At 45.1% G+C, this 22,191-nt stretch overlaps 3 protein-coding genes across 5 annotated transcripts in view; all 3 read left to right on the top strand.

Annotated features, from left to right (window-relative positions):
• The first annotated feature begins 696 nt into the window (after positions 1-696).
• On the top strand, positions 697-3,084 carry LOC120896785 (phospholipase A1-like). The gene has a single exon (XM_040301216.1). The coding sequence runs from the start codon at positions 813-815 to the stop codon at positions 1,914-1,916; it is 1,104 nt and encodes a 367-aa protein (XP_040157150.1). The 5' UTR covers positions 697-812; the 3' UTR covers positions 1,917-3,084.
• Positions 3,085-5,349: 2,265 nt separating this feature from the next.
• On the top strand, positions 5,350-8,368 carry LOC120897880 (choline dehydrogenase, mitochondrial-like). Its single transcript, XM_040303029.1, has 3 exons — positions 5,350-5,544; positions 5,642-5,875; positions 5,948-8,368. Exons 1-3 carry the CDS (start codon positions 5,364-5,366, stop codon positions 7,426-7,428), a joined length of 1,896 nt encoding a protein of 631 aa, XP_040158963.1. The 5' UTR covers positions 5,350-5,363; the 3' UTR covers positions 7,429-8,368.
• A 1,755-nt stretch (positions 8,369-10,123) lies between these two features.
• LOC120894098 (zonadhesin) overlaps positions 10,124-22,191 on the top strand; it is a 34,679-nt gene continuing 22,611 nt past the window's right edge. The window contains exons 1-2 of one of the 3 annotated variants that reach the window (XM_040296475.1): positions 10,124-10,249; positions 15,421-15,785. In XM_040296475.1, coding sequence (XP_040152409.1) covers positions 15,696-15,785 — 90 coding nt within the window. In that variant the 5' untranslated portion in view covers positions 10,124-10,249; positions 15,421-15,695. Of the gene's footprint in view, positions 10,314-15,420; positions 15,786-22,191 lie in introns of all 3 variants that reach the window. The other 2 variants (XM_040296477.1, XM_040296476.1) reach the window with 2 other exon arrangements.

The raw sequence follows: 22,191 nt of genomic DNA on the forward strand, positions 1-22,191 counted from the left end.
TTTGGTGTTTATAATACATTGACCCACATGAAGGACTGATACTGTTCAACGAGTGACGTGAATGGTTTGAAACTCTGTGTGCTTTTGGATACGTAATGAGTAATGTATGATTAAAGAATACCCTGGATGATGATTCACGGTGAAGTTTTGTGGATGTAAAGAAGAGCACTTAAAATAGCGATCATTATCTAAAAGATATTAATTAGATTGTGAAACAGAAATAACGTTAGCACATGTAAAGAAATGTAAGATGAATCACAAGAGCTGATTCATGATCAAGAGAAGTGCAGATGCCTGATCAAGAGAAGTATCAAAGCCTTAGTTCAATCCAAGTAAATTGTCAAATATTTACCCATATGCGCTTTGAATTAAAATACTAACCGTTTGTTCATGCTGAAATACAATGCATAATAGAAACGGATAAGCCATTATTTTGCAATCAAAACATTGGAATTAAGTAATTACTGCATGGATCAAAAATCGATAAACAATGCCCCTTATCGGACAATGATATAGTTGCTGCCTTACTACCACAATCCTTTTCGATAAAACTTCGCCCATCACCTTGAGGTAAGTTCAGCGTCGGGTTACACTAAGAAAAAAAAAACGATAACAAAAAACCCTCGATTGACCTTACTGAGCGGGTATTGCTGTCTCAGATGTGTTATCGGACATGACGTCGTGTGTAGGCGCGCTAGAGCAGGGCGATAAAGTACGTTATCGCGTGGCACTTATTCCAAAAGGAATTGTAGCAACGTATGCGACGAACATTCGTCAATCGATGGTGGTAACGTTCGGAGCAAGAGATCGTCATGGAGAAACACTTTCTGTTGGGACTTGTGCTACTGGCGTTCAAACTTAGTGTTAAGTGTGTTGTAATTAATCCGGCTGTGGCATATCATCTGGAGTACGATTTGGCGGACAATGTCGACTGGGTACGCATTCCAACGATGGTCGGCGAATGGATTTGGACGCATCGACGCTCGGTTAATGCGATGATGAAACAACACCGATCGGACGAGCCGCCAGTTAAAATTGAATTTCTGCTGCATACACGACGAGACACTGCAGATGAAGGTCATTCGTTGGAGGTAGGAAATGTTGACTCCTTGCTAGGTTCCAACTTCCGGTCCGATCTTCCAACAAGGATCATCGTGCATGGTTGGCAAAGCAGCAAAAGCTCCCCGCTAGCGGAAAGTATTCGTGATACGTATCTGCTGCTTTGGGACTACAATGTGATCGTGGTGGACTGGTCTGATTGTGCGTTGGGCTGGAACTACGTACGAGCGGTCGGGTGTGTTCCCGTGGTTGGTCAAACACTTGCCCGTCTGCTCGACGAGTTTCAGCAGCATGCCGGGCTGATGATGGAGAATGTGTACGTCGTTGGGCACAGTTTGGGAGCGCACGTTGCCGGCATAGCTGGCAAGAGGGTTCAGAATGGACAGCTCCATACCATCATTGGCCTTGATCCGGCACTGCCACTGTTTTCGATTCACGAGAAAGAAAATCGCATCGACCATCAGGACGCAATGTATGTGGAGGTGATACATACCGGCGGAGGGCTTCTCGGTTTTCGGGATCCGATCGGGACGGCTGACTTTTACCCGAACGGAGGCTCCCATCAACCGGGCTGTGGGCTGGACGTTGTTGGACTGTGTTCGCACACTCGTGCTTGGGAGCTGTTTGCGGAGTCGTTGCTAGAGCCGGTGGAAAACTTGGTGGCCAGTCGGATTGAATCGTTGGAGGAGATAGAGCAGCTGCCGCCTATGGAGATGGATTCCATCGGACTGGGCGATTATGTTGTCGAGCGAGTGAAAATGGGAGGCGAACCGTCGAATGCTGGACACGCGCAAGGCTTGTACTCTATCACCACGAGCGATAAAAGTCCATTTTTTCGCAAAAATAGGATAGCCTAAAATTTTGCAAAGTTTGCTTAGCTAATCGCGCTTAGTCATAGGGAGCTGCCTACCCAGTTTTAACTGTATCCAATCCAATTCTCTCGGAAAGCTTCTGTGGGGTCAGTTAGGCAGTGCGAGCAGTATTAACGATGTTTATTTCGCACAAAGTAAATCCCATAATCTGGTGGCAGTGGAAATCAAAGCGTAGTCGCATCTGTAGGCTTTAAAAAGTCATCCTAAACCGCTTCACATTTGATGTCATAAGCTATTGTTTTCACCATCTGTGGTCACTGCAGAATTACGTAAATGTGTGTGAGTTATTTTCCGCATAAATTCGATTACGAGTGTGCAATAGTGACCCATTTTTGAGGTTCCAACTTGAGCAGTTGAATGTGTCACTTTCGTTATGCTTTGGTAGAAATTCGACAATGATTTCGCTTGCGTGCATGTCGGTAAAGACGTAAAGTATAAAAAAGAGATTTCTTGAGCGCTTCACAAAGATTATATTAATCTTCATTTGCTTTCGTTGGTGCAATAGTGCAGAGAAAAACAATGTGAAATCAATTGCTCGAAGCTAGTAATAGAAAAGTAATGGAAAAGGAAGCATCACTGGTTAGATGTGTGTGGCATGTTCATTTAAAATAGCTTAGCTACTGAGTGTCCAGCACACTTCATGATTTCTTTATAATTAATCATAGTTTATGTCTAAAAGTATCTTGTTTTTTTAAAGATTATGTAGCTCGTTATTGTATTATTGCTTATAACATATTTGAAAACTACTCCAATAAACAATTTTCTTTAAAAAAAACTCAAAGTTTCGATTAGAAGCGAAATTTTCGAAAAAAATAACATTAGGTATGGATATTAAAAGAAAATGTGGATCCTAATCCGATAGTTGTTATTTTCTACACACATAAACGACTCTTATTATCATAAATGTATACAGATTATTTTAAACAGGCAAATGTAATGCACATAGATTTAGAAATCAATTGAAAATTTCGTATAAAATGTAATGAACTGCTAAAATGTCTTAGATTGTTTTAGGTTTTTAAGAAATTTAATTGGACCCATGACTCACATGGAGGAATCCTAGGATTAATATAGTTCCAATATTTAATACATGCAATTTCCAGAGGATTGTAATCGAAACAAAAGCAAATAAACAGCCATTTTTGACATTTTACCTAAACATCATTCACTGTCCTCGCTACATGTCCGATATGGGAATCACGTTTCAGCCAGTGCATCGGATGCCGCCGAACCTCTTCAGGCACACTGTCCTCATCAGCGATAAAATCACTGGGATGGTAGCACCCGCAAAACAAACTATGTCACGATGACAAAATCCATCACTCCCGAGCGCGGTGCAGCACTCGTACTCGCGTCTTGGCAGATACACCGCAGACGCCCTAAGGCGCAGTTCGTGATTGGAGAGTTGAAGTTTTGCCTGTCTGTCTGATGCGGCTTCTGCACGCTCGCCGGCATCGCGTAAATGGATTTGCTGAGAACGATCGCGGCACGGAAAGGGATGAGAATGGTAACCTTTCGACCGCAGGTGAGTCCAAGCCGTGATCGCTTTCACGGTGCGGCGATACGATGCATCTCTTTGGAATGTGCTGTTGAATCTATTTCATACGTTTTTGCAACACGCTGACCGGCATACGGTGGGGAATTTTTGTAGCTTTACCCCGAGCAAATTTCATGTTTGCTGCGCAAAAGATGCACATAAATGAATTATAGCGAAACAAAATTATGCCCATTTTTTTTTCTTTTATTTTTGTATATGAGCAATGTGCGTCGCGGAAAGCTTTAACGATTTGTAAGCAGCCCTCGTTTGCATAAATCATCCATTGTTTTAGCCTCGCACACGATAGGAAGAGATCGCACCCGCCAGCGGAACCAACGAATGGGCTGCAACGGAGCGATCGTTGCCCAACCCGCTTTGGGAAAACTAAAACCCTAAAGAAGGTGAAATATAATATTCCGTGGGTGGAAAAGTGAATGGGCCGCGCCGGCTCGTTGAACCCCCATACCCGGTACCCGGTGCAAAAATCAGGTCAATTCCATTATGCGTTTGACATTATGCAAAAATGCTAAGATTATGGGATGCTCGGTTGCTTCACGCTCGGTTCCTACAGCACCCGCGCCACTTAACCATTGAATCTGCCTGTAGGATTTCATGACCCTCAAAAAAGGGCTGGCGACTGCAATAGGTTGAACGGTGCCCGTGGAAAGTGGTTGCACGGTCGCAGGTGAGTTTTCCTATTTTACGCTCGATCGCTAGATCAATCGAGCCAATTTTTCTTTGCCAAGGGAATTGATTGCTTGATAGGAGATTGGATGAAAGAATAACCCGATATGAAAAATGTATGGCAATATGTCAAAGGTGCTTACTGGTCAATTTTTCAATCAAAATATCAGTTTCATTATGAGTCTCACTATGGAGTGGGAGAATGATCTAGAGTTGACCTTGGGTAGATTAGGTTTGATTACCGTGCCCAAATATCACGAATATGGTGCAAGCGACCTTGGTGGATTTTATTACAAGTCTGTGTGAGATGTGAGTGGACAACGTATAAGGAAAGGTGTGTTGTGTTATCGTGTTTTTATCGCGCATTAAAAAACTAACAAAGGTGGGTATGCTTTAAATACTGTTTCGGTCAAAAAGTTATTTCAGACAATTTCTGAAACAATCAAATTGAACATGCCATTATGCCAATGTAAGATTAAAATAAACACACGTATTAGAATACGCACACACGTATTCAAAAAACAACACGAAAAAGTAAATGGATGTGATAAGCATAAAAAAAACTTGAGAGTGAAAGATCGTAATAGTACAATAAACTCAAACAAACAACAATTCAAAGAAGAAAGCGATAAGATAATAATCTGAAAAAAGAAAGAGAAGGAGAGAGAGAGAATGAGAGAAAAAGACTGAATCATTATTGGAGAATGAGAGCGAATAAAGAATGAGAGACGCAGTGTCAGAGATGGAGAAAGATATAGCACGGGCCAGCAGTAAGTCCACCAGCCGTTAAAATGGACGTTAAAATGTGGGTCAATTGCGTACTTGACATTTTTGTTTTTGTAAAACACCATTGAAGTGTAATTTTTGGCAGCTCGGTTCGTGTCAGATCTCTTTTTTTTTGTAAGCTCTACCGTTCCTTCCAGCTCCCTCGTTCTTCTTCTCCCCACCACTACCATTGCCCTCCAGCGTCGATGGATCCTTACCCGTGCGGTAGCAACAAAATAAGGTCACCGATGGGCCGAAAACGAAAACAAACGTTAACGGAAGAAATACCTGTTTTGCTTCGAGCCGGGAGAAAGAGCTGGCCGAGTGCCGAAGGGCTATGCCGGAGAAAGCAAGAGCAGAAGTGAAAGAAGTCGCGAATGCGTGCTCCATTCAGGATTACCGGGAAGAACGGGCGTTAGTCGGTGTCGATCGTTGCGTGCGTTAGGATGGCCGTGAATGTGGTACGATGGTGGCTGATTGGTTCGGTGCTGCTGATGCTATGGGCGGGCTGTCACATTCAGTGTGCTAGTGGCCAGCTGGGTGCTGCTGGCAGTGGTGGTGGTGGTTCGTGGTTAGACAAGTTTAACAAACTGCTCAGTCGTTCGAAGACGCGCAATGCTACCGAAGGTAATGGGAGGGCGAAATGTAGCACGCAGCTGTTAATGTGAGTCACGCCGCGTATGTTGATGATCTTTTCCGTCGTTTGTTCGTTTCGGCACCCCAGACAACGAGGTTCTCGATGCGGAAGAGTACGACTTCATCGTGGTGGGCGGTGGAACGGCTGGAATGGTGCTGGCCACCCGGCTGTCCGAAAATCGTAACTGGAGGGTGCTGCTGCTAGAGGCGGGCCAGTACGGAACGAAGCTGTTTAACATCCCGATCGGGTTCCAGCTGGCCGTCCTGTCCGATGCGTACAATTGGCGGTTCTTGAGCGAACGGCAGCAACATGCATGCTGGGGTAAGTGGGCTAGTCCTCACGGGTCTGTTGAAAGGGCTGTTGGTGACGTATTGTGTGTTTGCTTCCTGCTAGGAACGATCGACGGTCGCTGTCCAGTGGACATCGGTAAAGGTGTCGGTGGAAGCACGCTCATCAACGGCCTCATCTTCTCGCGCGGCAATCGCGATGACTACGATCGCTGGAGCGCGGCCGGAAACGATGGCTGGTCGTACGACGAGGTGCTGCCATACTTTCGCAAGTTCGAAAAGGCGACCGGTGAAAAGCCGGACGGTAAGTTCCGTGCCGCCGGCGGTCCTGTACGGGTGGAGCGATCGGCGTACCGATCGGAGCACGCGCGCATCTATCTGGAAGCGGCAAAGGAGGCCGGCTACCAGCACGTCGACTACAATGGGCGTACGCAGTTTGGAATTTCCCCCGTACAGGCAACGATGACGAAGGGACAGCGGCTGTCCGCCTACAATGCCTATCTGCAACCGGTACAGAAGAAGCGAACGAACCTTAAAACGCTGACGGGCGCGCTGGTTACGAAGATTATGATCGATCCAACCACGAAGGTGGCGGAAGGAGTTCGATTCACCCGAAATGGACAACGGTTTGAGGTGCGGGCACGCAAGGAGGTGATCCTCTCCAGTGGTGCCATTCTTACCCCACAGCTCCTGATGGTGTCGGGTGTGGGACCAAAGCAGCACCTCGAATCGCTCGGCGTACCGGTGATTGAGGATCTTCCCGTCGGTGAAACGCTGTACGATCATCTCGGCTTTTCCGGGCTGCAGATCGTGATGAACGGTACAGGGTTCTTTGCACCGGGAGACATTCCAACGTTCGAGAACTTCTACGAGTATCTCAAGGGCAAGGGCGTGCTGACCGTGCCGGCGGCAGTAGAGCTCGTTACCTATCCCAATCTGACGCTCGCTGGCCGGCGCGGACCGACGCTCGAGCTGATGAATCTGATCAGCTCGTTCGCCGTGGACAAGGGTACGACGGCGAAGAACAGTGTGCGCATGCGAGACGACATCTACGAAGCCGTCTACCGACCACTCGAGACGCAGAACCACTTCACCATCATCGTGCAGAACCTACACCCACTGTCCAGCGGAACGGTTCGGCTGCGCACGGCCAACCCCGCCGATGCGCCCATCATCGATCCGAACTATCTGGCCGAGGAGCTCGACGTGGACGTAGTGCTCGAAGGCATTCGTGAGGTGCAGCGCGTCCTCGAGACGGAGGAGATGCGCCGGTACGGGGCGACCGTGTGGGCCGCACCGCTGCCCAACTGTGTGCAGCACGAGCGCGACTCGGACGACTACTGGCGCTGTGCCATCCGCACCGTGTCGTTCTCGCTGACCCACTTCATGTCCAGCTGCAAAATGGGGCCACCGACGGACGCCGACGCGGTCGTTAGCCCCGACCTGCGGGTGTACGGGGTGGAGAATTTGCGCATCGTCGACGCGAGCGTTATTCCGGAACCGGTTTCCGCGCATCCGATGGCAGCGGTCTATATGGTGGCGGAAAAGGCGGCCGATCTGATCGCACACCAGTACGCGGACGACTGAACGTTGCGCTGGGCTGGGGCGTGGGATGCAATGGGGAAGAGGGACTTTCGCAGCGATTTGGCGATACCACGCGATGGTACAATGTCGTAACGGGTGAGAGCGGGTGAGTTTGACCGGATACCCGACGATTATCACATCGCTCGATTGGCGCTGGTGGTAGCGTTCAGCTGGGCATGTTTGTACCTGCCGTTCGGACCCGGCAGTGGTGAAGTTTATTAGGTTAAGCTTGAAAAACATCGATCGATAATAAATTAGTATTAATTTATACAAAGCTTGCGCAATGGGCGCCGTTCCAGGAGGAGTTTGGTTTTGAGAAGAAATTTTCTATACCTGCACATCTGGCACATCGGTTGGATTAGCGGAAGGATGCGTAAAGCTAGAATGTCTCAATTAGTTCTGAAATTATGTTAATCAGAACCTCTGATTTAATATATAAAAATAGTGAAAATGATTTGTTGTGTGTAGTGAGGATTAATATGGGTGAATAACATGAAAAGTATTGTTGATTTAGAACATATTTCAAACCAGCAATTATTATGGTAAAAAGATAATATTTGTGTGCGTTAGAATGTGCGTTAAATACGGTTATTTCAACATATACGCATAACCTTTGAAATTATTTCAAAATTTGATGAAATGATTTTTAGTAAATAAATATTTGCAAAATAAACGGAGAAGCAGATAAATGCAAATATAAAATACAAAGAAAATATACTGAAAAAAGACAATCATGAATAAGTAAATTAATTAAACAATGAAAGCAAAAATTGAGTTGCAAACAAGAAAACATTATGTATACAGAACACAAGCACACCAAAAGCGTCTCGAGTAAATACAGGAAGAAACAGATTAGTGCACAATAAAGGCTAATTTCAATGCGAAAAAAATCGGACAGTGAGCAATCATCAATCAAACAATACAAGTAATCAATGTAATTAAATATGGGTAATAAAAGTGTACAAAAACTAAATAAAAAAAATAAAGTAGTAGAATCTGTTTGCTATCAAATTTCTGAGAGAAACGCAATGAATAATGATTATTACGCTGGTAAGGTCGGGATACATCTAATTGAGGTTGTTATATTCGGTGTTTCATGTTGTCCAATTGGTCTTGTATTTATTATTCCTTGCTAACTGGCCAAGTTGATCGAAACATATAACGAACTATGAATACTAAGCACCAGTAATGTGAATTACCAGCATCATACATTTAGCAGGTTTGATTAATTGCTTTAAGTTGTTCGTTTGTAGTTCTGTTTTTTTTCGTGGCACTCCTATGTAGAATCATCTATGTTGGAGATATTAGGATTAATCTCATAAAATTTCTGATTTACCATGCACGATTGTAGTTGATCATTTCTGTAAGCACCAAGGATTGCAAGTCGTTTCGTTATTACTATAAAAAGCACTGGCTTAAGATATTACTGACTAACTTGATATTAAAGAAGATTTTCAATTTGAAATTTAATGCTGTAAATGATCTTTGACATCGTGTTTGTACCTATGTAATGTAACCGCCTTTTGCGCGCGACTATTATTTGAAACAATAGTACGACAGAAACTAAGGTATGAATGAACACAGAAACAAACATAACTGACCTTTACATTCCATGGACCACACAATGGCCATCATACAATTGACTGATAACGAATGCCTATTGCTTTTTCTCCCAAAATCGCACCAACCAAAAGGACGAGCAGGCAATTGTCGTTCCTCCTCTGCCAAACGCCCCCTCTCAAAAGGACGTCGCTCCTTCCCCGGATGTCTCGCTGCCGGATAACCTCGAATACGGTCGGGTGTTAATTATGTTTCTCCCAGCCCGACACCCTGCGGGCATCAAGAACATCACCGTACATCAGCTCTCATTACCTTAATGTCAGACGGTTTATTAGAAGCCTTGGCGGCGAATGACTTTACACGACCGGGCTACCGGCACCGGAGCACCCACCCCTAACGCGATCGCGCATGGTGTGGAATGTTTGAGCAGGCGTATTTCCTTAGCCAGTCACGCGGAGCAAATCAAGCGAGAAAATCAAAACAAACAACCGAACCCGCACACCGTGAGCGACGTGAAGAGAAGGGCGGTGAGGTACTATTTGGTCACTCACGGCGAGCACTCAGCTCGTTAAAAGTAGCAAGAGAGAGAAAGGGGGAAGGGGGAAAAGCTCGAAAGCTTTCGGAATGGGGATGAAAAGCTCTGACCAACCTATGGTGTGAGTGTCAGACAGTTGATGTCGAAGATGTTAACGATAGTTTATGTAGTTACATAAAAAGATCATTTTTCAGTGACATCATTTGAAGGCCATTTGCATGTCTCAAAAACGAACATTTTTATTATTTGTCATGTTTATTACTTTGATACAACATAAAGCTTAGAGTTAAAAAGCTTAAACTATTTTCTTACAGTTTCATACAGTGAAACTTAAACTCCAACAGTTTAAAATTGTATCACTTGCGCCAAAAGTAAAAAAAACCCTGTGTTTCCTGTTATTATTTACAAATAATTCTCAATTAAACGAGCTGAACGTGCTACTACACTCTCTAGAATATCATCCTCAGTGAGTACCTAGTAACAGTTTTCGCTCCACTCGAACCGAACTCGCAGCGAAACGACTGTTCCACCTCCAGCTCTGTATCGCGACCTGCGCCGAAGTCTACGAAGCGAGGAACTTCGTCCAGGTAAACAGCGGTGGCAGACGGCACAGCCTCAACAGTACGATTCAAATCTCGTCCCCAAGCAGTCGCACTAGACTACTACGCCGGTCCGTTCGTCTGTCTGTTCCGTGCGCATCTCCCTATCCGGACTGGTCGCATCGTTCGTGTAAGTGCATCTTTCCATCCGTGGGAACCTGGCCGTAAGCAAGTGATGATGTGATTGAGTGGAGGTGAAAAAAATAACACGAACGTTCGTACGGACGAATCGATTAGCTGGCCGAGACTGAGGATTCGTTGACGCTGAAAACTGAAAGATAGATTGCAAGCGTGATATTAGAGAGAAAATAGTGCATCTGTGCAGGGTTGACTACTGGCTAAACCGATTGGGTGTTAGGTTAAGCTGTTTGAAACCGTGATATATGTGTACGTGTTTGACTGCATGATGAGTGAGGTGGTGGGTGTTGGTGGGTGCTGATTGACGAAGTTACTAAAGTGTGCTGCTGCCAATGCAGTAGGAAAGGGTGGATGCTACCATCGGTTTGGTTTGCGTTTGGTTGTTCAATAGAAACAGTGTTTGGGATGCTTGTTTAGTTGTTGCGGCAACGATCTGTCAACCAGCATATCGTTACACCACCAACTACGTTCGGGGGATTCGAGTACAATTCGAGGCGGGTGTACTTCAACGGCAGCAAAGACCGGGAGATAACAAAGGAGGTTCATCACGAAAGACATCAATTGACATGGTCATCAATTGAGCAATAGTAACAATTTGGAAGAGTGTTTTGTACTATTCGGTGATTGTGTGTGAACGATAAAACGGATGATAAAATGATGGTCAAACGAATTCTGTGTGTAAATTGTACATATAACAAAAAATGTGGAGTTGAGATGTGCTTGCATATCAACAAATAATTCATAGTATTATGATACTTGTACATCCCAGCAGAAGTTAACCTTTCGCCGTAAAGAAGATAATAAACGTCCTCTAAGCATGCGATCCGGTAACCTTCGTCCAGCCCCTTCCGAACACTGCCTTAAACCGATACGAGGCGTTTTGGCGTATGACATATTGCAAGCTATCGGCATCAGTTAAATCATCATAACGTTACAGCAATTTATGGCACCTCCTTGGGCGCTCGAGGAGAGCTAGCTGATGCTGCGTGCGCCAATCTTCCTGCCGTCAACGCCTACGATACCCACCCTCAGCGGGAGTTGCACTCGTGCTCGGTCGCTCGGTGTCATGTGATTAATGTTAAATGGTTTTTCATTATTATTTATTAATAAATTTCGATCCACTCGCCAAGGTCGATCAGGCTCCAGGTGTGGCCTTCTCATGGTTGAATGAGTCACAGTTTTCGTACCAGAGCAGCATGGGTTTGTTTTTGGCGACCAGACATTCTGTCATTTCGCATGCCTAATTTTGGGAAGAGGCGAAAAACATTTCCGATGTTATTCCCTCTCTCTATCTACACTGTAGTTCCGATGATAATGATGATCCCTTGATGAATGATGTTCTTAGGCGTGCGAAACATGCTGCACTTAATCATCCACGGGAATGGTGACCATTCGGAGCACGATCCCCCCAAAAAAAAAAGCATGTCACGCGTACCGTCAAAAGTAAAGGGGACGTTGGCGTTGATTTGGTTTTATTGAGTGACCTTGTTTTCAGCCCAAGAGGTTCGGGCTTCGCTTTCTCACACAAAGGCTTTCGATTCGGCCAACAATGGGAGGAGTGTGTGTCGATAAAAATACACATTGCTAAAATAAATGCACCACACAATGCAGATTAAAGTGCACCCGACTGCATACAGATTACGCAATTTTTGGGTTTGTCGATTACGCAATGCCGGGCTCTCCTTGGGACTCGAATCAGAAATTGTAGTAGAAAGAGAAGGTTTAATGTTTTACCGATCGTTATCCCAAGACATATCGACAGAGGGAAATTGCGCTCAAATTTAAGTAAAAAAAAACTAAAATCTCATAAACCATCATAATTTTATAGCGTTTCAATAAAGGTAAGATTGTTGGGACCTTGGTTTACTTGCCCAAACCCAGCATGAATCGGGCGCATCTGCTTCTAGCTGATTCCAACACACAAGTGTGACAAAAGCGCACGGCATGACATTTAAAAGCACAGGTGTTTATGGAGTTACTGTTTTTGTTTAGTTTCATTCCTTACCATCGGTCTCCTTCGCTTCCTTAAAAAGGGTGCAAAATCGTAACAAGCCGTAGGTTAATGGATTCATCATTCTTTTTGCACGGATCTGTCACAGGCATGCACGAAGGCACACGGTGGCGACGATGCGCATGAACGTCCTCCACTGCCTAACACACAGAGAAGCAACAGCAGCAGGAGTGATCAACGGCATCGTCACAGCCATTCGTTGACAAGTATTCCATTAGAAGAATTATTGAGTGCGACAAATGGCTTTTACTCGAGCATCTCATGAACACTCAATGCTCGAAGATCAGTGAAGTAAAGTTTTTGCATTGTAATAATTAGGTTTCAACGTATGGGCTGTATTAAAAGCGAGCGGCGTATTTTGTGCATAATTAGTAATTGTCCCAACATGCAAAAACGAAACAAAATGAAGGCTTTTAAAAACTCAATCTTTTTACACAAAGAAACTCTCGGACATAACATTCCAGCGGCAACACCACAAGCCTTGATCGGTTCAAACGATCACCGATTACCAACCGGTTGGTGCTGTCACAGCATCCTACTTATCTTACCATCTCACCACTCGATTAATGCATTGCAATGGCTTGCATCGTGTGTAGAGCACATGAATTGCAGCGAGATGTCATATGCACCGCATGAGGTGAAAGCAAATTGCGCTAACGATCGCTTTTTATTGACACGCACTGTGTTGCAATAGGCGCATTAGCTTCAGAAGAACCTTTATTGTACTGGAGTCGGAGTCGGCGTTGATTGACGGGCTACAGCAAGAACTACGCATCTCGCAAAATAGGAGAAGCAGGTGCCATTAGCGCACAGTGCGTTACTTGTCTGCATTACTGCGAGGGGAAGTTCATCCGGTGTCTGTTCAAGCTTCTTGCATCTTGCGCATTGTCGCTTACCTTGCATTGAACTTCAACCCATGACCGGCGGTGGTGTAATTCTTGCCAATATACATTCCTTTCGAAAGCACAAGAATCCTTCAAGAATAATCACTCTGTGGTTGTGCGGTGCCTCGTTAAGCAAAATTGAAATCAATTAAACGCTAATGATAGCGGCATGATAGTGACGATGTGCTGTGTTGCGTGGGAGCGCTGAAGGAAATCATCAACGTCGATCGAGAACGTGCCGGACGACCTCCCGGCAGCCAAATGTCAACGATGCTTCTCGGTTGCAGCGGGAGGGCAGATGATGTCTGATTTTTCGGAAACCTTCCATCCGTGTAACTACACTCGACTTCCGTGTGAAGGTCTGGTCTGATCGGGCTGGTACGCGCTATCGCAACAGTGACATCTAGCCAGTACATTGAATCCGCGAGAAACACCAACGACGACAACGACGACGACGACGGTCGGGTTAGGGTTCGGTACAGCTAATTCCACCATTGGAGCGATATCTGATTTCATAGCGAAGGGCTTTGTAGCAGCAGCAGCAGCAACAGCAGCAGTACCAGTCAGTGGTTTCGGTTGCAGCAGAGACTAACCCTTTGCCGACCTGTGCAGGGCGGTTAACTCAAGATTAATTATCGCGTACTATGCGTACTCTGTGTGTGGTGTATGGGGAGCCTGGGGTACACATTGATCTAGCGAGAGAGCGAGAAAGAAAAAGAAGACGAGCTTAGATGGGCGGCAATTGTTTTGGGTAAAGAAAAGGTGTTTTGGAGGCTGCGTGTGTTGGTGCCGATGGACTGATCGTCGGTAGAGGATCAGATGTATCTCGTTTCGGTTGCGCACGGCATGCGAGCGTTTTCGTCATGCCCTTGCCCACACGCATATGTCCTTCGGTGGGCCATACACAACGATTTCAATGATGATGTGCCGTGTGCGAGATGAAATGATTGTTTAGGCGAAGAAGTACAACCATTTCCAAATCTTAGGTTGTTTTGTTTCTCTCTATTTCTCGCGCTCGCTCACTCTCTTGTGTCAGTAAACCATTTATCGGTACGCAAATAGGCGTTTAACGATAGTTTAAACCTGTTGCGTTTTCAGTACCTCTGCTAGAAGGGTCGCCTTGCTGTCCACACAATCTGCTCGACTGTGGACTATGGGGCAGATATGTCCTTGGGTTTAATTTCCTTGCTCCAATGGATGCGAGCAAAGATGCTGCCTGATACAGTTATGAAATATAGGTATGATGTGTGATTGAAGAAACAAAAATTAAAATTAAACACCGTTTACATTGCATTATGGTGCCGTGGTTGTGTTTGGTCACACACGAAAGCGACCCACAAGGTCGTGCTGTGTTGCAAAGTAAACGCATTTTTGTATACAAAAACAATCTCTGCAAGAATGGAACTAAGTGATCCGATTAGGAAACTTGCTTTATACGTTTACCGTATCTGTAGCACCTTATTCCGCTTCGCTATCGGTAATTGAGTGATTGAAGTGTTTCAGGACGTAGGCATACGATGAGATAATCCCAACAGAACGAGATTATAGTCGGTAGTTAAATTAAAACTCGATTCAATAAGGAACGCCTCCATCAAGGCGTTTTCTCTCCTTTGCCACTATTATCTAGTAGATAAAGAGTTCGATCGGTAAAGATCACCCAAACCAACATCGTCGTAGAGCCCGCTGCAATCATATTATGTTTCCGATCGGCGATCGAGCAATATCATTATCCTTCGGATGGTCTGTGATTGCGTAAACGGTGGAAGTAAGCGGCACTTGGTCGCTGTTGATCCTCCAACAGCCTGCCTCTTCCACGCACCCTTACACCATTAAACGCTATGATTTGTGGCGATGAAATTGAGCGGAGGGTGTTTATCCCTTCACCCGTTGCCTCCTCACCCGCGCATCATTCATTGTGTGCATCGATGATGATCCGGTTGATCTTGCCACTTTACAGTTCGTCCGCATCCCTCGCGTACCGTGCCAAACCGTGCGCGACCTTCATGTAGTCGCGCAAATAATAGCGAAAAAGTGGCGTCGGGCTAACTAAAATATAATAATAAAAAAGAAGAACCATAGCTGATCGACTGATCGTGTGACTCTTGCACGCACAATCATGATCTGGAGGTTGCGTGCCGTTTAAACGACGCGAGCTAAAAATACTAAATGTCAAATGTGGTGTAATCCTGCTAAATCGAGAAAATCGTACGTTCTTTGGTAAGTGGTAGCGATCAGGTTATTTAACTCTTTCTTCTATCTCAATAACAGGAACAAACCGCTAGGTGCAGTTTCCGACATCGGCTTTGTCCACAAAAAAGCGCCACAACGAGACAGACATCCCCAAAGTGATGACTTGATGATAGACAAGTATTCTGAATCAGTGTGAACATAGTTGATCACAAAAGATACAGTGGATATCATATTCCGACAGTGAATGTGCGTGATCTAGTGATCCAGTTTTACGTGTGCAGTTCAACGCAAAGGCCTTTTTTAAGCAATCAGTTTCTAAACTACCCCGCACGAGAATCGTAAACGTTCGAGAGATGGGAACGCAACAAAGATTGCGTACTATCGCGTCCTTCGCAGTGCTGACATTCCTGGGACTTACCTTCGCACAGGATGATTCGTCACAGGTAAGTCAAACCGTTGCGTTGTTTGCCCAAAATCTTACATCCCTGTATTTATTACTCTAAAACGACGCACAAGCAAACTCTATCGGTGACATTTCCATACAAGGGAGCTGCGATGCTTTCTCAACCGTTTTCACCCGAATGATGATTTAACGTGTGCGCAATCGTATTCGCGAGTTACGTATCGAAACATGACGACGGGCGACGCTAGGGTACGGTTTGCTGGACGGAAATGTCAGCGATAGAATAATTTATGCTCCGCTTTGGTGCCCTTCCGCTCGAGGTTCGGTTGCCGCAACACGATGGCTGCCCTTGGTGGTCGTGTCGCACATAGCTGCCATTTTTTCCAATCCTATTGTGCTCGCAATGCGGAGGGCGAACGAAAGAGCCACCACCACCACGCTCGGTCCGTAAGAATGCATAAGCCCATGCTTACCGTCGATTGCCGATATCGGCGTTGAAATCTTGAATGTCAGATCGGAAATCAATCGGTATTAGTAGCGGCATAAATTATGCTTACCGGTGAGGTGGTGGAGGGGGGAGGGGGGTGTTTTTCGCGATTGCATAATGTGTCGATTGATCGGTCGCTGGGCTGCACGCGAGACTTGCTTAGTTCCGTTTTTCGGGAGCGCGGAGAGTGCGATGCGTTCTGTGTGTGACGTACCGCCTGTGTCGTTTGCGGTTTATCGAAGGTTGTTAGTAAGGGCATGTGGTGTGCCCTTGCGGTTGCAAAAACGGGCAGCCGTGATTAGCCGGCTCGAAGGATGAAAAGGTGTGAACATTTATTACTGCGCGGTTTTTTTCTTCCAGCTTCTCCGTTTAATAGCTTATGGCGATTAAACCATTTGATGAGTAGTATTGATGGATAAGGAAATGTTAAGAAATTGACTTTGTAGCGATCGATTGCGTTTGTGTCGTTCATCACTCTGACAAGACCGTCCTTTTTCGCAATCACTGTCAGAAAATGCGTTATCGGGCAAGCCTCACCCTGGAACTGAACGAATTCAGATACGGAATCACCCAAAAACTTGTTTCGAGTTGTGAAGCGAACGCGTCATAAATATTCATAACGAACGCACGGACCGCTTACGAAAATGTTTGTAAGTTTTGATGTTTTATGCTCGTACCCACTAACGCCCTTAATTGCACCACCGTGCATCGTGATGCGTTAATGCGCATTAACAATCGTCTAACCGTGCCCATCTTCATCGAGACTGTTATCATCACCTCGTTTTTCTAACCTTTTGCACCTTCTCGTTTTGATTGCCGATTGACGCTTAAATCGATTTTGGGGGCACGAGTCACTACGCACACACGCACGACTCGGCACGCAATAAGGAAAGCTTGGACTCACATATCTTGAAAATCAGGTTCCTCGCTGTTCGTTCAGCTACTAAAAAACCGGCCCAGAGTCCCTGACCTGATCTTGTGAATGAATTGCAGCAGCAGTGTACGACCCGCAACGACCACACCAACATCGAGGAGGAGTGCAACATAGTGTGTCTGTGTGTTCCGAATTCGCCGCTTATCGTGGGGATCGCGTGTCGCTGAAGATCACCCGTGTCACCAGGTGAGGGTAGAGAGGCTGATGCTCGCCTCAAACAACCGCCAGTGACATCGAAGTTGCCAGAGACCTTTCAAGACCTTTCTTTCTTTCTTTCTTGTCCGCTGCGGCGAATTCCAAGCTGCGGCCTCGGGCGATAGTAACAGATCTATCTTTGAATGCAGTTTATGCCGGCTGTGGGCAGTATGGTGAAACCGGTTGTCGGATTTTTGTCTGACCAATGTCAGACCATACAGTCTGACCAACGAGATTATCGTTCCAATCGATTCGTTGGCCCAAAGATGTAAATACGGTTACGTACGATTGGCAAAAAGGGTAAAGTACTAGAATCAACACGTTTGCGTCTGTGCAGTCACTCGTCTGAGGAGTTGAGTGAACGAAGATTTTGCGTCAAATGAAAGGAATGTGAGCTGTTGTTGGGAACTACTCGGAAGATGTGGAATCACATAGGGTTGTCCGCGTCATGGGATTTTCTTCGCGGGCTTTATCGAGTGTGATTTACCTTAAAGAATGGCTAGAGGCGATCATTATGCTTTTCGCCCGTTGACTCAACCAGGTGTTTGGTGTTGATCAACAAATTTCTCTTTGAAAATGAAGGCCACATTGGGGAATGATTCACAGACACAGAATGCCTTTCCAAGAAGCTTAATCTAACTGAGTCCAACGAAATAAACTCACCCTGGGGTGAATTATGAGGGAAGACTGTGTGTCTCTCCACACAAGCTCGTTCCTGCCATATAGAGCTAAAACATTTTATCGTCGCGACGAAGTACGGGAACTTGTTTGCGTTAATGTTTGAGATAAATTTGAACTAGCATCGCGTCGTAAAACCGACAACTTTACGCCGGACTTCTCACACCGAAACGGATAGAGATTTGTTTGCTCGTTCAAAGGTGACGGTAAGTGGGGTCCAGCCCAGTAGAACACCAACAGCGCCGTGGTATAGTGTCATCCAACAGCAAGGTCAGCAGATCAACCTGCATGGATGGTGTTCGAGCCGCCAAGGGCTTTGGTTCTCGTGTGCAAACACATCGCACACAGCACTTCGGGGACTGTTGATGCCATTTTCGGAATACGATTCCCGCCGCATGTACGTGGGCCTGTGGGACACGAACGCCTCCACAACGCACGGACGGTTGTAGCATATGGCGCCTGGTATCGCTGGACCCAGACCGGATCCGTGTGAGACAGGTTTAGTGAGTCATGTTTGCTGGCTGGCTTGAAAAATCTAAAGCAATAGAACACATTTTCCACGGACAATTCAAGCGGGCAAATGAGTTTTCTTCAGCTTTTGTCGTTTTGTCGATCTCCCACACATGAGGGCTCTCGAACGCCTTCTGGAGCTCCGATGTGGGTGTAAAATTGTAGCAAAACGTGTTAAGCTGCATTAACTCGGCTCGATGGAACTAAATGAGTTCATTTAGTCGCGTGAAAGAGAGTGCTTATGAGCAGACCGAAACCATTCCACCAGGCCGGCGACAATTGGATTTGTTTTTACATAAGCCTGCATGGCGTGTGAATTGCATGTGCCGGGGAAGTTGGGCGCTTTATTGTGCGTCGCATCGTGGGCTGTATGGGATTTTGGCTGTTTGACTCAAACACAACAAAATAAAAACGTGACACGGCTACAAGCACGCCCTCAAGCGGTATGGGCACAGTGTGGTTTCGTGAACGATGAGAAATTTATGATCGCTAAAGTGTCTTTGAGTGCGTGACCAACACGGGAATGCAATTTTGGCAATCAATTCGTGCGTTGTACAATAGTTAGGTAAAATATTCAATTAAAAATTAGATGTAATTGCATGCAGCACGTTTTTCAGTTCACTTATACTTTATTTATGTTTTTATGGATTATATTATGATTTTGGAGTACAAATCATTTTGTTTTGCTTTGTTGATGTGCATCCATCAACTGCATTAAGAAAATGGAATAAAGAACTGCAGCAGTAAAATAAACACATTCGCGAACCCTTGCATCGGAAATGCGTTTGTGTACAAAGTCGTTAAACTGTGAATAAACAGAACCTGGAACCTTGCTGAAAGGCATGTGAAGAGTGCTTGAATAAAGTGCAATTCCCTATGACGATGACGGGAATGGTGTATTTAATGGGACAGCTGGTTCGTTAGCAAACTGTTTATTTTTGGATTCATGTCATGCTGCTAGTCAGTTAGTAAATAAAAGTAGTCTCGAGGGAATTATTTGATAACTACACTGGGTTTTTTTTGTACATATTGAATAATAGAATGTGCAAATGTAGTTGTAACTGCTGTATGCGCTTTATAATACTTTATACTGCAACAGCTTTATAACGTAATCGATATTTTCGGTGCTTCTCTGCTTCCTTCGCATGATTTCCCCCCAAAAAAAGGGGGCCGATCAACCGTCCCGAATTGAGGAAACGATTTTGAGCACGCTTTCAATCAACCCAATCAAAAGCCTAACTTCCAATTGAATTTGCCAAGCCGCCCGCTCGGAAGACATCGCCCGAGGGAAGGTGTGCAAGGTGTGCAAGGGCGGGAGCTTCGTTGGTGGCACACGCTGCCTAAAGTGGCATTTAATGGCACCAGCTCCCAGATGGACTCCTTCCATCCGGCTCGTTTGATCGTGCCAAAAAGAAAAAAAAGAAAAAAAAGTAGAAGACAGTATACTCCTCCTCATCACAGCGCGTGGAGCACAGAGCAAGGGCTCATCGATAAAGGCAAGCGATCAAGATCGAAGTGGATGCTATCGGCGCATCGTGGGCGCATTTATTTTTATGCAACCGGCAGGGTGGTTTTTATTTTTGGGGAGGGCACAACAAACACTACAATCAGCTAGTGGCGATGGCAAATGGTGAAGGTGCCACGAAGAAGGAAGCTACTCGTTAAAGGCCAGGATGGGGCCTGTTTGGTAAATTACGATCTCACGATCGCAACCAGTAGCTTCGCGTTGGGATACAGCTTCTCAGTCGAAAAATGTGGAATCGTACAGTGAACCTATCAAACAATAAACTGTGTTTTAGTGTAAGGGTGCACGTGCGTTTTGATTTAACAATATTTTACTAAACCGTTCCATTATACAATTAAAGAAAATTTCAAATGACCATCTCAGACTGTGCAACAGTTTACAAGATCATTTTAAAGATTAGTCAAACAACATAAATGTTCAGGCAACCCAAGCGCAAACATTAGCAGCATTCAAGAGTTTTGATTTTTCCTCAATCGTTCGTCAGTCCCCTTTTCCCAAGCGAATTGTGCGAGTCGTGCGTAGAGAGTCACATCGCAGAGTGAGCAGCGGTGTTAGGTCCTACTCGAGGTTCGCGATCTTGCTTTGCGATAGTGCGATAGACACGTTACACGATTTGTGCAAATTGACTGATTTTGACATGATCTGTGTAGTCGAACCCCGAACCCCGCTATCGATTGAAGACGACGTTGAATAAAGTCATTATTGTGCTGCGCGCTTGACGGGAGGCATGATCATCAGCCACTTCAATGGGCAAATTTGCTTATCATTCATCCTGTGCACGAGCTGCGTTCAGAGGTGGTGCGAGCTTTTTGAGTGGCTGTAGGAGAAAAAAAGGGGATGCAACCGATCAATTTGGCTCTGATCCTGCATTGAACCATCGATGGGAGTGTCCTGTGTTGGTTCTGTTTCAGCGAAGGACGGGCGTGAGCATTTCACCCGTAATGTTTGCTGGAGCTGTATGGTTGTTAAAAAGTTGAGTGATGGTTGAATAATTGATGCATTTTAATGAACATCAGCCACCGACTCGCAAAGAATACATTGCCTTCCAAGTTTTTAGCTCGATTTCCAATCTCGTAGCTCATCATAACGAACCGCCATGTGCCGTGAGAACGAAATGGAAATTAGCTAATAATTAGTGATTGAGCTCCCTTGGCGAGCAGCTGAATTGCAATTGCTTATCAAACGATCTACAGTAACGGCATTCGACGATTTACCTGCTTGGAGCACAGGTTCAAGAATGCACAAAACTGGTTGTGGCTATCAGGAAATGATTAAGCGCAGCGGATTAACACGCAAAACGTCGAATTGTTGCCTTACAATGTCTGTCTGGGTTAGCTTCTCCCTTGCTCTCGAGAAACGTGAATCTAATGGTCAAGGTAAGCGACAAACTGGCACCGGAAAACGGAAAACCAAACATCCGTCCGTTGATAAAGATGGCACTATCGGTGGAAGAATTAGGGCTTCGTTAAGGTGAAAAAATCAATTCATCATTGGGTCAATTCAAGCATTCTAACAAGCTTGTAAAGTTCTATGGATAGATTAGGCAACATAAGACACATGAAGTGAATGTTATTTTCAGAAGTGTGGCATTTGTCGTTCAATATATCAAGGCTGATTGGTATTAGAATCGTTACAGGCACAGTGTTTTAAAAATTGAGAAATCAAATGCATGTAAAGCACGTTGCGTTTAAGCTGTTTAACTCTTTTCCGACTAATAACTTACTGGCTTGAAATCGGTACTTCTACTTTCTTTGCCAGGCTTTTAAAATCAATGATCAATGATCAACATGAATAGTTGTAATAAAGTTATGCATTGTAATAACTTTATACAAATACTGAAGTTAATAATGATAAAAGCACAAAAATGTTTGCACCACATTATCTTTTATCACCCTTACTGATATACCCAAATAAATTTGCACACACAAAACAGCGCTTGTTAATATGATAAGTAATGATGAAACTCTACCTACTCAACCTTACTCCTATTATCTTGTTTCGTCACATCATTTACGCTGCCTTTATTCCGTCCGAGCGCGGAACTGGAACGAACGGCTGCTGCCACTTGTTCAGTGTGTCACCCTTGCCACTGCTTATGATCTACCGTGCCGAACTGG

Source organism: Anopheles arabiensis, chromosome 2 (assembly GCF_016920715.1).
Source record: "Anopheles arabiensis isolate DONGOLA chromosome 2, AaraD3, whole genome shotgun sequence".
Taxonomy (NCBI): Eukaryota; Metazoa; Arthropoda; class Insecta; order Diptera; family Culicidae; genus Anopheles; species Anopheles arabiensis.